Source organism: Ambystoma mexicanum, chromosome 7q (genome assembly GCF_040938575.1).
Source record: "Ambystoma mexicanum isolate Mex_15411 chromosome 7q, UKY_AmexF1_1, whole genome shotgun sequence".
NCBI classification, from domain to species: Eukaryota; Metazoa; Chordata; class Amphibia; order Caudata; family Ambystomatidae; genus Ambystoma; species Ambystoma mexicanum.
In genome coordinates, this window is record NC_090941.1 from 1009301991 (window position 1) to 1009319865 (window position 17875).

At 46.2% G+C, this 17875-nt stretch overlaps 1 protein-coding gene across 4 annotated transcripts in view; it reads right to left on the minus strand.

Annotated features, from left to right (window-relative positions):
* The window catches only part of ARRB1 (arrestin beta 1), a 1358416-nt gene that overhangs the window by 402103 nt on the left and 938438 nt on the right, over window positions 1-17875 (minus strand). For all 4 annotated transcript variants that reach the window (XM_069640206.1, XM_069640203.1, XM_069640204.1 and 1 more), the window contains one exon: window positions 12254-12314. In XM_069640206.1, coding sequence (XP_069496307.1) covers window positions 12254-12314 — 61 coding nt within the window. The remainder of the gene's footprint in view (window positions 1-12253; window positions 12315-17875) is intronic.

Sequence of the window (17875 nt, forward strand, 5' to 3'; positions counted from 1 at the left end):
TATTTCACAGTGATTGACTTGAAAAATGCTTTTTTCTCAATCCCATTGCACCGTGACTCACAAGCTCTGACGTCATTCACCTTCAGACAGATGTGTCTGAAGAGCACGAGATTGCCACAGGGGTATTGTGAGTCTCCGTCCATTTTCAATAGAGTCAAGCAAATGGACTTAAGCAATATTGTGGTAGACAGCGTTGTTTTGCAGTATGTAGATGACATTCTGATCTGTAGCACCACTGAAGAGCAATGCAGGGGCGACTCTATCCAGCTATTGACTATACCGGCTGAGAAGGGATATAAGGTTGACAAGGAAAAGTTACAATGCTGTCAACAAGAGGTGCTGTACATAGGCCAACTAATCTCACACGAGGGAAAAATGGTAACCCAGAAAGGGCTGAAGCTATCATGAACATGGCTAAGCCACTCACGATAAAGCAAATGCAAAGCTTCCTAGGCCTGTGCAACTATGTCAGAGCATGGGTCTTCGATTACAGCTCGTATACCAAGCCCTTGCTTCAGGCTCTAAAGAAGGCCCAGGCGGCAAAAGAAAATGGACTGAGGCAATAGAGAAGGGTTTTGCAGATCTCAAGGGGGCGATCTGTAAGGCCCTAGTTCTCGGGATTCCTAACTATGCAGATGAATTCTACCAGTTTTCACATACAGATGGCAATGTTATGACGGCAGTACTCGCTCAGCGAACCTCACTGGGGTATAAGCCCTTAGCGTATTACAGTGTATTACACCCTGCCCTGCCTTCCACGTGTAATATAGGTTATATGTATATACACTCTACAATGTACTTGTATTATAATTTGTAAATGGTAGTCCTATGTACTTTATGTATATTCGTGTAAATTTATTATGTATGTACTGTTTATTGTAACCTGTTTTCAAGAGTATGCGCCCAGTTGCCCCAGGGCCTGGTTTGCGCTTTATAAATAAACTAAACTTCAAACAGTGGGAGTCTGGACCCGGTTATGAGAGGCCACTTCCCATGCGAGCAAAATTTAGCTGCCGCCGCGTTCGCCATAGAAAAGGCGTCATCCATTGTAGTGGGATGCTCCATGACGTTATACGTCGAGCACTCATTATTCGCCATTCTAGAGAAACCAAAAGGCACACTGACATCTGAGAGAGCGTCTGCCTATGAGGTGATTATCTCTAACCCATTGATCAAGGTAGTTCGATGTAAAAGAGCAAACCATGCTACGTTCATAGCTGAGCCAGTCACAGAGGGAAAACCTATACACGACTGTGCAAACTATGAGTAATTCTATGATGAAATCCCCAGGGTAAAGGAAAATGCCATGGCAGGTGGTGAGATCGTGTTCATTGACGGTTTTTCAAGGATCGACCAAGAAGACGGACAAAGATACAAAAGCGTGGCCGTGGTAAAACACCTAGCGAATGGAGAGTTTCAAGTACTTGTCAGTGCACGAATACCATCTCACTATTCAGCACAAGCTGCAGAACTATTGGCATTGATACTCTCCATTGAGAATCATGCAGACCAGGAAGTAACGGTGTACAGTGACTCTGCCCATGTGACGTCAACCGTGCATGCAGGTTTAGCACGCTGGAAAAAGAGGGGCTGCCTCTGAGCAGACGGCACGCCAGTGCAACATGCAGCCTTATTGGACAGGCTGATAAAGGCACTACAGCTCCCAGTGGGCATAGCGGTAGTGAAATGCACCACCCACACCAAAGGGACTGATTTCGTGTCACGTGGAAACCATGAAGTGGACACGTAAGCCAAGCGTATGGCATGCAAGAGTGAAACAATCATGGACGTGGAGGTGGCACGCACCGATGAGCATATGATGGTAGCACGAACTACACCAGAGGCCTATAGCAATATGGGGCAGACACAACTAATGGAGCTCCAAGGGGAGGCACCTCAGGAAGAGAAGAATCTCTGGAAGCATCAAGGGTGTTCTTTAAACCCCTCTGATGGATTATGGCGGCAAGACAGCACTGGTAAACCAGTAATGACTGTAGCCCTACTAAAAATAGCATTGGAGCAATTACACTGCCCTTTGCACATGTCAAAAGAAAATGTTGCTACAACACTCACAGAAGACTGGTTTACACCGAATTTAGCGGAGCATGTTGCATTCTTTATGGTGAATTGCATAATCTGCCAGCAATTCACAGCTGGGCACACATTAAAAGTAGTGAGAGGAGTCATCCCCCGGCCTAATGGGCCTTTTCAGCACTTGCATATCGATTATGTCGACATGATTCAAGTGTGCAACAGGTACAGGTACTTAATTGTGGTGGTGTGTCCATTCTCTAGATGGATAGAAGCAGGTCTCTGTACACACCCAGACTCAACCTGTGATGCAAAATTCCTGGTGAGGGAAGTGTTCCCTAGATGGGTGTTGTGCGAGTTAATGAGGTCAGATAATGGGGCTCACTTTGTAAATGCAGTATTTGAGCAGATCAGCTTGCTGCTTGGTATAAAGCACAAGTTCTCGTTGGCGTATCACCAGGAGGGTAATGGTATATGTGAGAGACTCAACGGCTTGTTAAAAGGGAGGATAGCCGAGTTGAAACTCACTCTAAAAAAGGGATGGCTACACTGTCTACCACTGGCATTTTATGCACTTCGGAACCAGCCAGGCTCCGACCATCATTTTACGCCGCACAAGATAGTCATGGGCAGGAGAATGAGGACCCCTTTTCCCCCCCGAGATAGAGCTAGATGTGATGCCCAGCCAACGAGAGAGGTCTTGGGGACCGAAATGCAGGAGTATTTGAACTGCATGACATCGAGCCTCTCTGTCGTTTCAGGCCAACTGCAGCGACGGCGAAAATGGTGCAGCACAGCACAAAACACAACAGGAGGTGCTGAAACAGATGCAGTTCAAAGTCTATGTGCACCCCTCATCTTCCCTGGTGATGCAGTATTAATAAGGAACCATACGAGGACAAGGTGGGATGAGCCAAGATTCAATGACCCTTTCATCGTAGAGGACTGCACACCGTCTGCCGCCAAGTTGCAGGGCAGGAGGGCTTGGATTTTCCTAAATAACATTAAACCCTACATCGGAGAAATCCCTCAAGCTGCACTTCACCGTTAAGAAAACACAGACAACAGGGAAGAACCTCAGCACGTGCAGACAAGATCTGTGACGAGGAAGAAGGACGCATGAGCAGCAAAGCCAAGACAAAGGAACTCTGGTTTTGAAAAAATTGTGGCTTGTAACTAGACATTCCCTCTAAGCATAAAGAGGTGATAAAAGACAATAATATGGACACTCTGTGCATCACAATTTCAGGGTGAAGAAGAGAAAAGTGCATCTAATCCACAACAAACTTTTGAATCAAGTCACTCAAGCATTATGAAAAACCAAGACTCTGATAGACTAGAGACAAGACTTTTCCTCTGAAAGCGTAACAACAGTATCCTGAAGCTGCCCACACCAAGGTTTTCAGAACGTATGGTATCCCCCAGCAGAAATATCACAAGGGATGTGCTGTCCTGCTTTCGATTAGTATTAGAGACAAATCTGTCACTTGTAGGGAGAGACACCAGTATCCCAGACTTCATTCAAGATCCTGCTAACAGGAAGGTAATACGGCAACTACTGACTGTCCTCGCGGAGGCCTTCACCGAGTTTCCTGAGTACGGTGAATAAGGACACAAATGCTTCCACCACAGGCAACTATTGATGAACTCACTTTTACGCTCTTCTTTCGCATAATCGAGAAATGCCCAGCACTTGTCGGAAGAACCACGGACACACACACATTTGTCCGAGATCCAAGAAACAGTGAACAATTGAACCAGCTGTGGGCTAAGCTCAATTATTTAGTGGCAATCCACGCAGCAGGAAAGTGCAGAGACTGTTCACATGAACAAAAAGGCCTGTGATTCAGAGCCATGCAAAAGAAGGACAAATGTCCCTGTCACCCGAGGACAGCCGGCTGACACATAACATGCTATTTCGTTTAGTCAATGACTTTCCAGAAATGGTGGGGAGACCTGCCGATGTTGACGTCATCACCTTCATCAGAGATCCAGCCAATGTCGCACATATGGGCACACTCCTCCACGGAATCATGCTCCAGGTGGAGCTATCTAACTTCCAGCGAGAATACCTGAGGAGATTCCAGTGAAACTTTCCGCCGAGGGACAGATCGAGGAGACAGAGACACAGCTCTTCATTTTTCCGCCGAGGGACAGATCAAGGAGACACAGACACAGCTCTTCATCATTCCGCCGAGGGACAGTTCCAAGAGACAGAGACACAATTCTTCATCTTTTCGCCGTGGGACAGATCGAGAAGCGCAGAAACGAGAACTTCACCATCTTGTTTTTTATTTTTTTCTTCTATATTTCTTTTCTTTTTTCTTTTCTTTTTTCACCTTATTGTTCATGATTATTTTTATTTTTTATTTTTATTTTTATTTTTCCTTATTTTTGTCCTTCATTTTTGGTTTTGAGTTCCGATTGGTACCAAGTTTTCCCTTTTGCATTTAACAGGTCCCAGCACATCATCAGGACTGAAGCAGGTTCGGGAGGTGAACTGGGAACTTACCTATTTTAGAGATGCATAATGAATGTAATTTACCAAGCATTAGTCTAACCTTTTTTCCATAGTATAGCAAGGGAACTGTATCCCATAACCAGAGACTACCATCATCACCCGCAAGAAGAGGGACACCTGAGAAGCACTTGACACTTTACGATAACATTTTCAGTGACAAGATTGGAGTAAGTGAAAAGAAATAAACACTGACAACAGACTCATGTTCGAAATGGGGGCCCAGAGCAGTAACCTAGTCCTCCCACAGGCGGAGGGGCGCCCCCACTTCCCTGGAAAAAAATGCTGAAAATCGTCCTATTGAACGATAATGTGCATATGTATAGTGATTATTATTGTTTGTCTGTCACTAACAATCAGAACTGCATTCTTTATTGGTGCACAAAGCGTTCCATTTTCAGTGCACCCACCAGATAACGTATGCATAAGTCCCACGAAAGCACCCAGACCCTACATAGTTATTCCAGTCCCAAGAAAACCTGATGGTAAAGTAAAAGAACTAAAATTGAATGTAATTAACAGTGATCCATACACATTTGAGGTAACGAATGAAGAGAAGGTTCAGCATGGAATGAATGAAAACGTAGCACTGACCACTGCACGCACCCACACACAGGATGCACATAAACCAGGGCAACTGTCAATGGCTACAGAACCTCGAGAAAAGGCAACAGAAACTACAAGACTGCCTACCGAACAACCATTCCCATAAAACAGTGGAAGTGACCAAGTAGAAGCAAGCGAAAGGCTGATTAAAGAAGATATAACAAAGGCACTCAAAAGGACTGAAGCAGCTACAAGAGAATTCACAGGAAAAACACAAATGTTGATAGATCATTTATTCCCGTTTATAGTTAGAGAAAAGAAACTGCACGAGGAGCTGAAAGACAAACCCGCAAAAGCTATAACGACAAGCACACCGGTTCCAACGCAAGGAACAAGCACCTGGCCCACGATGCAGCCACGCTTTGGGCAGATGGTAAACCAATGGTGGTTAAAGGAGTTCTGCAAAAGGATACAAGAGGAGAGGAAGAAAAACGCAAAACCTTCCTCTACCACAACGATACAGATAATGAAACCTGCTCCACCGGAAAGCGTGCCTGAGAGATCTCCAGATTGGAAAAGCAGCACAGACGCATTCAAAGATATAGTTATAGCAAACTACAGGAAGACACTGGGAATCAAGAGAAGCCCACATGAAGACGACAACGAACTAAACGATTACCTGGACAGCACAGCACATCTCGGAAACAACATATGGTACATAAACATGAAGGAAGTAGGAAGAAGTCAATCAGAAGGAGAATGCTTCCTCTGTGCCCTCCTACCGTACAGCATGGGAAAATCCAAGATCTTTGTGGCTGTAGAAATTGATGTCCCTACAGCACACTGTATGTCACACGTAGCAATGTGCAACACCAGAGGACAATTTATGGGGAGAGATGCCTCATTGATATGGGCCACTGAAAAGGACTTGCCAGATGAAGACGGCTACTTCCAGGACAATAAAACAAGAAACAGAGCACATACCAGGAATCACGTGATCAGATCTGAGAACCCTGAAGTTAAAGGATCAGGAACGAGATGGGAAATCAACTCGAGACTGAACGTCCAAGGAAAAACTGCAGAAGAGGCTCAAATTTGGAAGAACAGAGGCCAAATGCAGATTTGGGGAACAGTGGTTTCCCCAGATGGATGGGAAGAAGGAGTAGTAATCTAGCAAGCTTGGATGGTCCTTGGAGCCTGCCAAGAAGCAATAGAGAACTCACAGAGGTTATGCAAACCTCTATGGCCAAAGTTGGTAAGACTGCTGACATGGGTCGAAGACAGAGGAGGATCCTTGTAAACGGTACCACTGGAAAACCCGAAACTGTGCTTCAGAAGCAATGGCACAAGGAAAATGGGAGAGAATCAAAACTGCAGACAAATCTTTGAAGCCCCAGGAATGACGCAAGGGACCACAGTTATAATAAACCATTACTTGGCGTGTGGATCCAAGGCATATATAAGACTACCGAAAAACTGGGGAGGCATATGCACACTAGTGAATGTCCACGTTCCTGCAGTAGTGATCCCAAAAAGTGACTTGAGGATTGACAGTTTCCCAAAAGCAGATGCTCATCTAAGGAAGAGGAGATCTGTGGAACTGGTATCCCGGATGAAGAGGGAGAATTACTTTTCTGCCAAATCAGAAGAAGCATTCCATGCAATCCCATACAAACACAGGATGTTTAGCCTCACCTCAACAGTATTCACAACACTACTCTTGCCACACATCCAAGTCGGAGTAAATGCTAAATGGTTGCAGATAACCAGATGGGAGTTATTGCAGACCATCAACACCACCATTTATTTTTAAATTTGTTTATTGGCATTTATCTTACGTTATCAGTTACAAGCTTTCAGGTGTGCCTTATACTTTAAATTGCAATACATTGCAACTTTACTTAAACATTTTAATAAACAACAATAATTGTCTCCATACTTTGTTCTTGTGTTTCAGTGTCTCTTGTCTTGGGGGGGGGTAGGGGAGCATGTGGGTGGGTGTCCGCCAGGGGACGGTAATACCTTCTGTAAGTTCTCCTAGGTCACCTTCGCCTGTCCCGCGGTTGTATTTGCCAGAGGTATACGATTCATGGGGGCTTGTCATCAGAGGGGAGAAACATATGTCTGGTAAGTTCTTTCCATGCCTCGAGAGCCCCACTACCACCATAAAAGGATTTAATGTGATCAAAGAAGAACTGAGAGCAATCCGATTGATGACCCTCCAGAACAGATATGTACTTGACATGATTACAGCGATCAATGGAGGTGTTTTGATAAAAATCCGAGAATCATGTTGCAAATTTATACCTACGCATGACGAAGAAAATGGAACATTAACAGAAGCCATAGGTATGCTGACAACCTTAAAAAAACAGATGATCGACGAAACAGACGAAGTGGATGATGACAGCTGGTTTGAAGCACTCTTCTCATGGGTCCGGCAATGGATGGCAGACATATTCAAGTTTCTGGGAGCCTTATTAGCAATGATACTGCTAGGATTCTGTGTTATCAAGATACTCATCACACAGTGCCAGAAAAATGAAATGCAAAGAAAGCCATTGGGATGAAAATCATGGTCGATATCGAACCAGGATGGAAGCCCAGAGACCTGACTGATGAAGAAATAAGAGACTTTGTGAAGGCCAGTGAATTTGCACCAGAAGGAACAAAGTGTACGTATCCCAGGAAATGAAGAAAGTATGAAGGAAAATGGATCTATTGCAGCCCAAATGGACAATGCCAGCTAATGACGTGGAACAAAGACGAACATGTAAAAACAGCAAGAAATTTGAAAGGTGTGATAAAAATATGGACTCCAAAGATACACACGTTCACACCATCATGTACAAATCCTAAAGACAATGAACAGGACACAGACGACCAAGGAAGATGAATCCAAAGGAGGAAGCAGAAGTGGTCGATGAACCGACCAGAGGGGGGAGTGTAGAGGAGGTACCAGACATGGCCTGCACCCCTGCCCCCATTTCGAGGTACCAGGAATGTACTCGCCAAGGTATGTGATGTATGAGGAGCAAATTAACCAACAGAGAGCAGCACTTGGCCTCTGCCCAGTGTACATCAGAAGAGCAATACCTTTTGAAGCACCCATAACTAGACAACCATGGGCTGCACGGTACCCTCTTAGACAACCGTACCAGCAGCTGACACGAAATGAAGAGTACCTACAGACAGTCCATGAAGAGACCCAAAGAGCCTTAATGGTTGGCCAGTGGAAATGACACGAGGGCCCGGACAGCCTCACGGATGAACGAAAGTGACAATCAAAGATAACACGCCAGTGCGAGCAGCTATGAAAATAGATGTAATGGACGCAGGAGAAGAGACGATGTTGAAACGTAAGGAAACATTGCTGTAAAACAAGATGGAAGTAACCAACCAGATAGCCGGATAAATAGGCTTGGAACGGAAGAAGCTAAGAAAACCGTACTGCTTGCAAGGCTTAGTATAAGAATAGAGCGGCAAGCGCCAACCATATATCTACCTCAATAAAGCACATTACACAAGTGAGACTCCATTTTGTAAGCAGAAGTATGCCCAGGCGGCCAGAGGCCTACCAGGCCAAGTTTCATATTCCTGCTAGAGCCAGAAAGAAGAGTGGAATCGAAACTCAGCAAAGAAGCAGCTCACGCCTGGGAATTCGAGGTCAACCTATGGAAGGGAGGAGAGCGGCAATTCTGAAGAACGAAACTTCAGAGCATACCAGTCTGCCCCGTGAAGGTCAAGATAAGGGGGGCCCAGGCAGGTGGCGAGGCTAAGGAAGAATCAAATACACGAAATGCTGGAAACTGAAGCAGATTCATGGTGAACAGACATGTGACCAGCCAGTCACGAAGAGTTACCGACGTCTGATGTCACCCAGAACCAAGGATACCATAACATCTCCAGATAAGAGGCTACAGTTTCAAGGCCATACCCAGCCAACTAACTTACACATAGCCCTAAAGTACTGGTTAATGGAAAGGAGGCAGGCTGAATCTTGGGACACTAGACACATGGGTGTCCATTCTGCATGCTGCTAATTAAAGTGGAGATTTATGTCTAGGGGTGTAACCTACCCAATCACAATGGACCACGTTATCTAGGGTCCTATAGATAGTAGAACCAATAGGACGCCGTACTTGTAGTGACGTCTATCATGTGTGATGTAGAGGGATGGGCATAGACGCCCACCCGATAAGAGTTATCCAATCCGCATGCTCTGTTACCATAGACAGATATAGCACCTATACTTAAGTTACCTTTTCCAACCAATTATATTGCATGACAAACTTGTGGAGTTAGACGTCAATGATGATGAGTTTTGGGTATAAACGTTACTGTTTATTCAAAGTTCGAGGTAGTTGAAGCGAGACAGGAGATTGCAACACTGCTGATTCCCATTTGTTTCCCCATTTCTTGTACTTGTCATTAAACAGACTTCCCTTTGCCAAACTATTTGAGTTGTCCTTATTGAATCGTGTTGGAGTAAGTGAATCCTGCACCCCATTCCTCACATTCCTCACATGGTGCAACTATCTTGTTTTACATGTACTTGAGGGCGAGCTTTGACCTATGGGCCCATCAGAGGACACCCCGCCGCTCTTGTACAAGATAGTTCTGTAATTTGCAGGGTTGCCTCGGTCACCCTTCATATCAATCAGAGCTATAATTGCTCCCTGACCGCTGCATAGTCATATTATGGAGGACCATGCCATGCCAGTTGGTTATCTAAGCATGTGAGGCTGTACCTAAGATACAAGAATGTATTTAGAATATCAGTTTCACTTGGATATATGATGGATGGTTCCATATGATGTTGCCAGCAGGCATTTTTACGACTGCCTTTTTAACGTGGACACTATTACGAAAAAAGCCATCGAAAACATTTTTTGTTTGTTGGGGGGATCCCACCCCAAACCCCACTCCCCCACCTATTTTTAACTATACCCGACCCCCCCCAATCCCTTATCTGCCCTTTCCCACCCCAAATGACTTTTTATAATTATGTCCACGTTAAAAAGGCAGTCGTAAAAATGTCTGACGATGAAACAACGGTTTACAATGATGGCTGTGCCTGGCACACAAGGCGTGGTCTGGGCATGGGCTGACCACTGATGGGTGTATTTGGCTGCAGCTGGGTCACAGATGCTGCACCTTCCATGCGTGAGCAGTGCCTTAACCTATGAGGGTGCATCCTGACCATGATGGCGTCACTAGTGCGCGTCAGTCTATCTCTGGGCACAGAGTATGATGCCTACATCGGGGAATTGCAAGTGGTAGCGATGTTAGTGCTTAGGTGTTTAGATAGTTGTCTTTTTGACATTGTTGTGTTTGAGCATTGCGCAATATGGCTCTTGTTAGGAATGTGGTGACTTACTGCCTGATTCATGGAATTATTCGCGTGAAAAACGCAGATTTGCGCACCTTTCTGCCCGAAAATCCCTGTTTGAGGTATGGGAATTTTCAGGCAGAAAGGTGCGCAAATCTGCGTTTTTCACGCAAATAATTCCATGAATCTTTATCTGCACATGCATTGTAAACTGCTTATGGTTTTGTCCGGTAGGCGATCAGGTGCGGAGTCACCTACATCTGCTCTTGAAAGTCTGATAGGTCATGGGCAGATTTGAGGATGCTGCAGTGGCAAGTGGCAAGGCTGGCTGGGACATCTATGAGTATTTTAAGATGGCAGTGATGCATGTGCGCCTGTTTTGTGGCATAAGAGGCAACCCTCTCCCCCTGATCCAAGGCAAAGTCCCCATTTGATGAGTCTGGGACAATAGGGGTAATTTGTGGCACAGGAACCTACAATCGAGGTTTTAGTTGCATTCAGAGTTGTGTAAAACATACTATATAAAGTTAGGATTGTGCTGACTGGGAATGTACTATTTCCATAAATATAACTTTTATATTAATTAAATATATCAGTCAAGGATTTTGAATAGTTTACAGATGTTTTGAGAGGTTTATATGATATGATATTGATATTGCGCTCATGCACAAGTATTTCAGAGCGCCAAATATCAAGTCTGACATCTTATTAAAAACCCCACTATGAGTTTCGAGGAATTTAATCAACAGAATTTCCCTGGGAAATACCACCAGTCTAGTTTACTGTTACCACATGTGGTAATGGGAAAGATGTGCTTGGGAGGATAGCTCAGGGGCAGCGTGCTCACCTTGGAAGCAAAAAGACATGGAGCAACACAGTTTCGAACCCTGGGTCCGCGTTTACAAAACTCTGGGTATTGAGTGCATTATAAATAACATATCATATCAGGATTCAGAGTCATGCTGACCCTTCAGTTAATCCCACTTGTTTTGAGTCCCGCTGGATTGCATTGGTGAAATGTGGTACTAAATAATACTGCATGGATAATACTGTTTGCAGCAATGCTTTTTACTTCCACACAGAACTAGGTGGTAATGAAGAGATTAGGCTCTAGAGGCTCATTACAAATATGTTGGTGCAGGAACTACAAGTATGGCCCTGGAGTCAGGGATTTACCTCCAGCATTCTGCTGGAGAAAAATCCTCCTACTTTCCGCTGAAAATCAGCAAACTCGGTGGCATTAACAGAGAGGTAATTCCACCAGTGGTAATTCCACCAAAAATGCCCCACAGAGTCCAATGGACTATCAAAAAAAAATGTGGATTAACTCCATCACCACCACTTGTAATCTGACGGTAATTCTGCTGGATCAAGTGGCGGTAACGGTAATTCTGTTGGGCAGTATTCCTGTGGATTTACCACCAGAATACGGCCCAACTCGTCATGAGGGAAACTTGAATTTTGGCAGAATGGTGAAGCATGCAGAATATTCTAATACTGGATGTTTTGCCACTATCGGAAACTCACAGTGAGGGCCTAGACATTTCCGGGCATGGCTGCTGTGTGTACTTGTCCTCTGATGACCTTGTCCTCAGTGAACTCTGGAGCCATAATCGAAGTCTGCAGATGGACGCAATCTGGAATGCGCACTAAAACTGGCCCTCTAGAGTACTCAGGCACTCTCGATGCAGAGCATCGGGATTTCATGCCAGCCTGGATGCCATCAGAATGCGAGCTGGTATTGATCGGCCTCACATACTTCATGTCAAAATCATTAGACATGCCCACGCAACAGTAAATGCACAGGCAGGGAGCAATCCACTTACCAACAGGGTCCACCACGTCTATGTGATCAACAAAATCCCTCTTTCCAAGGTAGACGGTGAGCTGTGAGAGAAGAAAGAGACAGCATGAGATAAGTATATGTCGTGTGTTGGTTGCTAGGCAACATTACACATTCAAGCACAGCATGCTGACCTCAACTCCTGCTTACAGCTGGGTAGGTACGTGGGCACAGTATGTCTTTCTAAAAAGGCAGGCGGGTGAAGCAATTGATGTGCTGGCATGCTTGTTGGGCAATGGTGCCATAGTTTAAAGCTGGCAGGATAGCTACGACTCTTTCTGAATATGCTGGCTCTAGAATACCGGCAGTGACAAATACCGCCAGTGTCATCACTTGTAATCCAAGACAAATGACAAACCTATGTTTGACCTGGACTTTAATTTTCTCACCAGCTCGCCACCACCTATTAGATGTCTCTGCCAGGCATGGACTAGATGCCCAGCTGTATTCATGTTGAACTGGCATGGTATCATGTAGTAACGAAGACCTTCGGTACTCAAGGTAAGTTTTTAGGGTCTTTGTTGTCCTTGTCCTGTACTCCTCAACAAGACACAGGGATGGCAGGGGACACAAGATCACAAGGGAAACACCGGGCTCACCCCACACCCATCTTCTCTGCTCACAGCTTTCTCTCTCTCTGACCAACTGTCACCCAGCAGAACACTTCCACCCCAAACATTCCACTAGCAGATGACCTCACACACACTGCTACTCCGCAAGCCAGATTACAACACTTCTCCTTCCCATGGGAAACACAAAAGAATGACTAAGGCAACATGACCAGCACCAAACCCTAATCATCCAAACACAGCACAGTACCAGAAATTCCGCACACAGCGGCCGCCTATGCCCAGAACCCCTGGCAACTTCAAATAATAGGAATCACACAAAAGGAAACCATTCACAGGACAAACCGGACCAAGTAGAAAATGCCAACGGCACGTTAACCGCACAACACAACTCACCAAATCCCTCGGATAACACCTTGAGGCCTCAAAAACAATAAACAGAGCACTTACGCCTGTCCTGAGCTGCCCCTCAGGACCCAGGGCTGCCACCCCTAGCCATACTATTGTTAGATAACACTAACACAACTACCTAAACAAACTTACCCTCCAACGCACTTAACACCTTCCACTCCGGACTGCTACCCCGAAGTATCAGAGCTGCCCCTCTTAGCACAAACCAGCCACCCCCAAGGGAGCCACAACAAATGCCCAACAGCAACCGAGGGACCCACACGCAGCACAACCCTGACCGCAGTAAAAAGAAGAACCGCATCCAAAATACTGCTCCACTAACACAAAACCGTTGGCCATTTCCTCCTTCTAACATTACACCATTTCTAAACAACCAGTGACAACCTGATTTACAAAACTCGGAATCAGGAAGTAAACTGGCAAAGTTAAAACCGCAACCCATAGTGACCTACCTAGGCCCTTAGACCAAGCACTATGGAAGACATGATGATTCAACACAACTCAGGCATATCGACCAGACTGAAGTTAAAACAATCGCTATGAAACACACTGCAGCAAAGAAACTGCCCTGAGAACAACACCCATGCCAAAAGTGACCAACCCTGACAACCATCAGGCACTAATGACCACAACACCAATGCCAATAGTGACCTACCGTGATTACACATCAGGCACTAATGACCAAACACCACACCGTAACCACTATATCAACTCCAACCACACACTCAGGAATAATGTACAACTGGAACCAAAACACCATAGCGACCTACCCTGGGACCAAACCAGGCACTATGAAACCACCGGTGCTAGACCAGGCACTACAATAGAACAAAGAATGAGAACATGCACACCAAGCACTCTACACACACACATGGGAAAGAATCCAACCCATGACAAAAACGCCATAGCGACCTACCCCCGTATCAAAACCAGGCACCATGGAAAACAACAACTCCTACAGTCAAATAGATCAACGCGCACTCTCACACACAGACAGGGAGAACTGCTCCGGCACACATACCAGGCGCTAAGAACCAAATGCAGTAATAAAACATGTGACCACAGGTGCACCAAACTACTTGCATGCACCTATACACCACACTCACACCCTAAACACTGATAACATTAAGCCTGCACAATATGACTTTCTGATAACATTGCATAATAACATGAAAGTTGAATGCAGACATCATGAAAACTATATGTGAAAAGCTGAAAACATTGCATAAAACATGGAAAGGAATTAGGTACAGTCCCCCAGCTCTTGAAATATGGTCCACGTATGCAATCGGGCAGACTCCTGGGCACGAACAATGTCAAAGTAGCATGAAAATCAGTGTTCCAAATGACAGAGGTCACATTAATGCATTTACCACCATAGCTCAGTTCAAAACCAAGTCCAAACTACATGAGGTTAATGTTACCTCTGAACGACGTTCCACCCCCCAGATGAAACACAACAATGGCATTGGACATTTTCAAAATGAATTACATTACACATTTGCAGAATATTAAATGACAACCCCCCTCACCAACCTGGGAGTTGCAAAAGGACAAACACCAGACCCCTAAACTCAAGGTTCTACTTTCCCACGAAAGGCCACAATAGACACCACAGGGAACAAACAATGGCCTTCTACACCTAACTCAGGACACCCCCCCCCGGGACTTAATTAAGGGCGCTTGATACCTCTAGGACAAATGGGCCACAACACGTAATATGCACCCCTCCTCATGCACACGGCCCGATACACTAACCTGACCAGTCCAAATCCAGAGATATATACTCCAGGCATGTCCTAAACCCAGAGGTAAAACCCTCGACTGGCGAGCTCCTGTCTACTTCCGACCCACTGGAACCACTCCAAAAACATACTCAGATCTGAATAGTGCGCCGACAACACCCAGTCCATATTAGGATGATACACTCCGCCTGTGGTGCGTTCCTTCAGGCTGACAACGCGCCGAGAACGAGGCTTGGAAGGCGGAAGAAAAAAAACAATGGTCACCGAATCACGTGACCCACTGGAAACACCTCTCACAATGGTGATGTCATCAAAGGGCATGGAGTCACCGGCACAGCAACTTCACAGGAGCTGCTTGCCCAACTCCTTCCAGGCTCACCACACGAATGCCCTAAGCACCACAAGGGCCAGCACTCTCTGCTGCAGAGCACCACGACTACTCCACACCGCGGCTACAGGGACAGCCGGAATCCCTGCACGGCGTCTCCGGCTCCACTCCGCACCCGATGACAAAATGAAGTACTCGTTCCATCACCATGCGGCAAGGGGGGGCCAGACTGAAAAGAGGGTTCACCCCTCCACAAAACTCCGCTGAACATAACGCCACTCCGCCAGCTCAAAAAAATGCAGTCCGCTCCATGTAGACAGACGCAGGATGATACCATGGCTGCGCCAACGGCTGGAGCAATACTCCTCAGCGGCCCCTCCCCCGCGCCCGACACCGACCACCGCAGAACCCAGTCTCTGTAACTGGTGCAAAGGGGCGGCTCCAAGTGTCGGCTCCACAGCGCTGTCACCATTAGGATAATTGGCCACTTTACTGCAAAAGGCCAAAACCAAACTGCCCCTACAACAAAGTGAGGCCCTTAAAACACGGGCGTCACTGGGGCAACGAATTTCAACGACAGGCCAAATTGACACAAGCCCGCCTGGGTGTGGGGGGACCTTACGAGGGCGGTGTTCCCGGAGTGCTGCACCCTGAGGCTATCCACTTACCATCCCATCCTCCCTCGTCGCCAGTGTAGTAACGAAGACCTTCGGTACTCAAGGTAAGTTCTTGGAGTCTTTATTGTCCTAGTCCTGTACCATATCAACAAGACACCGGGGTAGTAGGGGACACAAGATCCAACACCGGGCTCACCCCCACACACATCTTCTCAGCTCACAGCTTTCTCTCTCTCTGACCAACCGTCACCCAGCAGAACACTTCCACCCAAACATTCCACTAGCAGATGACCTCACACACACTGCTACTCTGCAAGCCAGATTACACCATATCACCTTCATTAGGGAACGAGTGCAGTCATTGTGGGGAACGCTAAACCAGTTTAAGCAGTAAAATGTCTCCTAGTTTTATATCCAACGTAATCATCACTAGTTCTATGATAAAAAAACAATGCTCAGAAGCACTCAGGCAGCACTCCAGCCGCACGCAGGGTGACACTTTATATTTAGGGATTCTAATACATAGGGCGTACAAAGCTGCAAGAAGCAGTGGAGTTCTTTAATTGGAAAATGTTATGGCAGAATTGGCATCTAGAACATCACGTGGTGTGCTTAGAACCATAGTCTGTGGTATGGCAAAGGGTGATCTACAGAACGCAGGGTGTTATGTGAAGTGGGGATGGATGTAGAACCAGCATTGACAAAGCCAATAGTTTTGACGTTTACTGCTATTCTTTGCAGTTTGCATTCATAGGAGGAGAGTGAACGACTTAAAGGAAAATGCAAGAAGGGATGCAGGTGTGCAAGAGAATGAGGAGGGGAATAGAGAAAGGAATGACACCATTGAGAGGGGGCGCCACTGATGATGAGCAAGAGCAAATATGAGTGAGAAAGGATGAGAGTGTTAAAAAATAAAGCGACAGTGTGAGAGGAAGGATAAGAGAGTAATGGTGGGTGTTAAATGGAGTTTAGAGAGAGGAAGGGGTAGGGAGAATGGGATAATTAGGGGAGTAGAGGGCGATGGTGTGGTAAAGAGGAGTATGAGTAGGGTGGGTGGGGTAAAGAGGGGGTAGGGTGGGTGGGGTAGAGCGAGAGGGATAAAGCATGAGCGTGGAGTAAAATGACAGGGGGTAGGGTGGGTGAGTGGGGGTAGAGAGAGAGGGGGTAGGGTGGCCAGAAGTGGGTGGAGATAGAGGGGCTAGGGCATTCAGGTGGGAGTAGAGGGGGAAAGGGGTTAGGGTGAGGTTGGGTTTAGAGAGAGCAGGGGTGGGGCATGTGGGTTGGGGATGAGGGATCGAGTGTGGGGATTGGATGGGTCTTATGGGGTAGGGAGAGTGGGGGTAGGGTGGGTGAGGGTAGAGAGGGTGGGGGTATGGTTGGGAGATTTGGGGTTTGGGTGGGTGGGGCTAGAGAGAGTAGGGGTAGGGTGGGTGGTTGGAGTTAGTGGGAGTAGAGGTTGGTTGGATGGGGTGGAGAACGTATGGGAAGGCTGGGAGGGTGGAGCTGGAGAAGGCTTGGGTAGGGTGGGGGTGGAGAGAGTGTGGGTAGTGTGGCTGAGTAGCAAGGGCAGGGTGGGTGGGGTGGAGAGAATGAGAGCAGGATGGGTGGGTGGGGTGGAGAGAGTGAGGGCATTGGTTGGGGAGAGCGAGGGTAGGGCGTGTGGGGGTGGAGAGAGTGAGGGTAGGGTGTGTCGGTGGTGGTAGAGAGAGGGGGTAGGGTTGGGTGTGCACAAATTACGTTTAAAAAAAAACAGGTTTTAAGGTGCACTTTTTATTAATTACTTTTATACTGTAACACATGACACAGCTTTTAATGGCCTTACCACGTTGTATGTATATGTATTATTATGTTTGTGTTTTTCAATAGAGGTAAAATAAATAGCACGTATCATGATGTAAAGACACAATGTGGACCAGAGAGCCTTTAAACACCTGA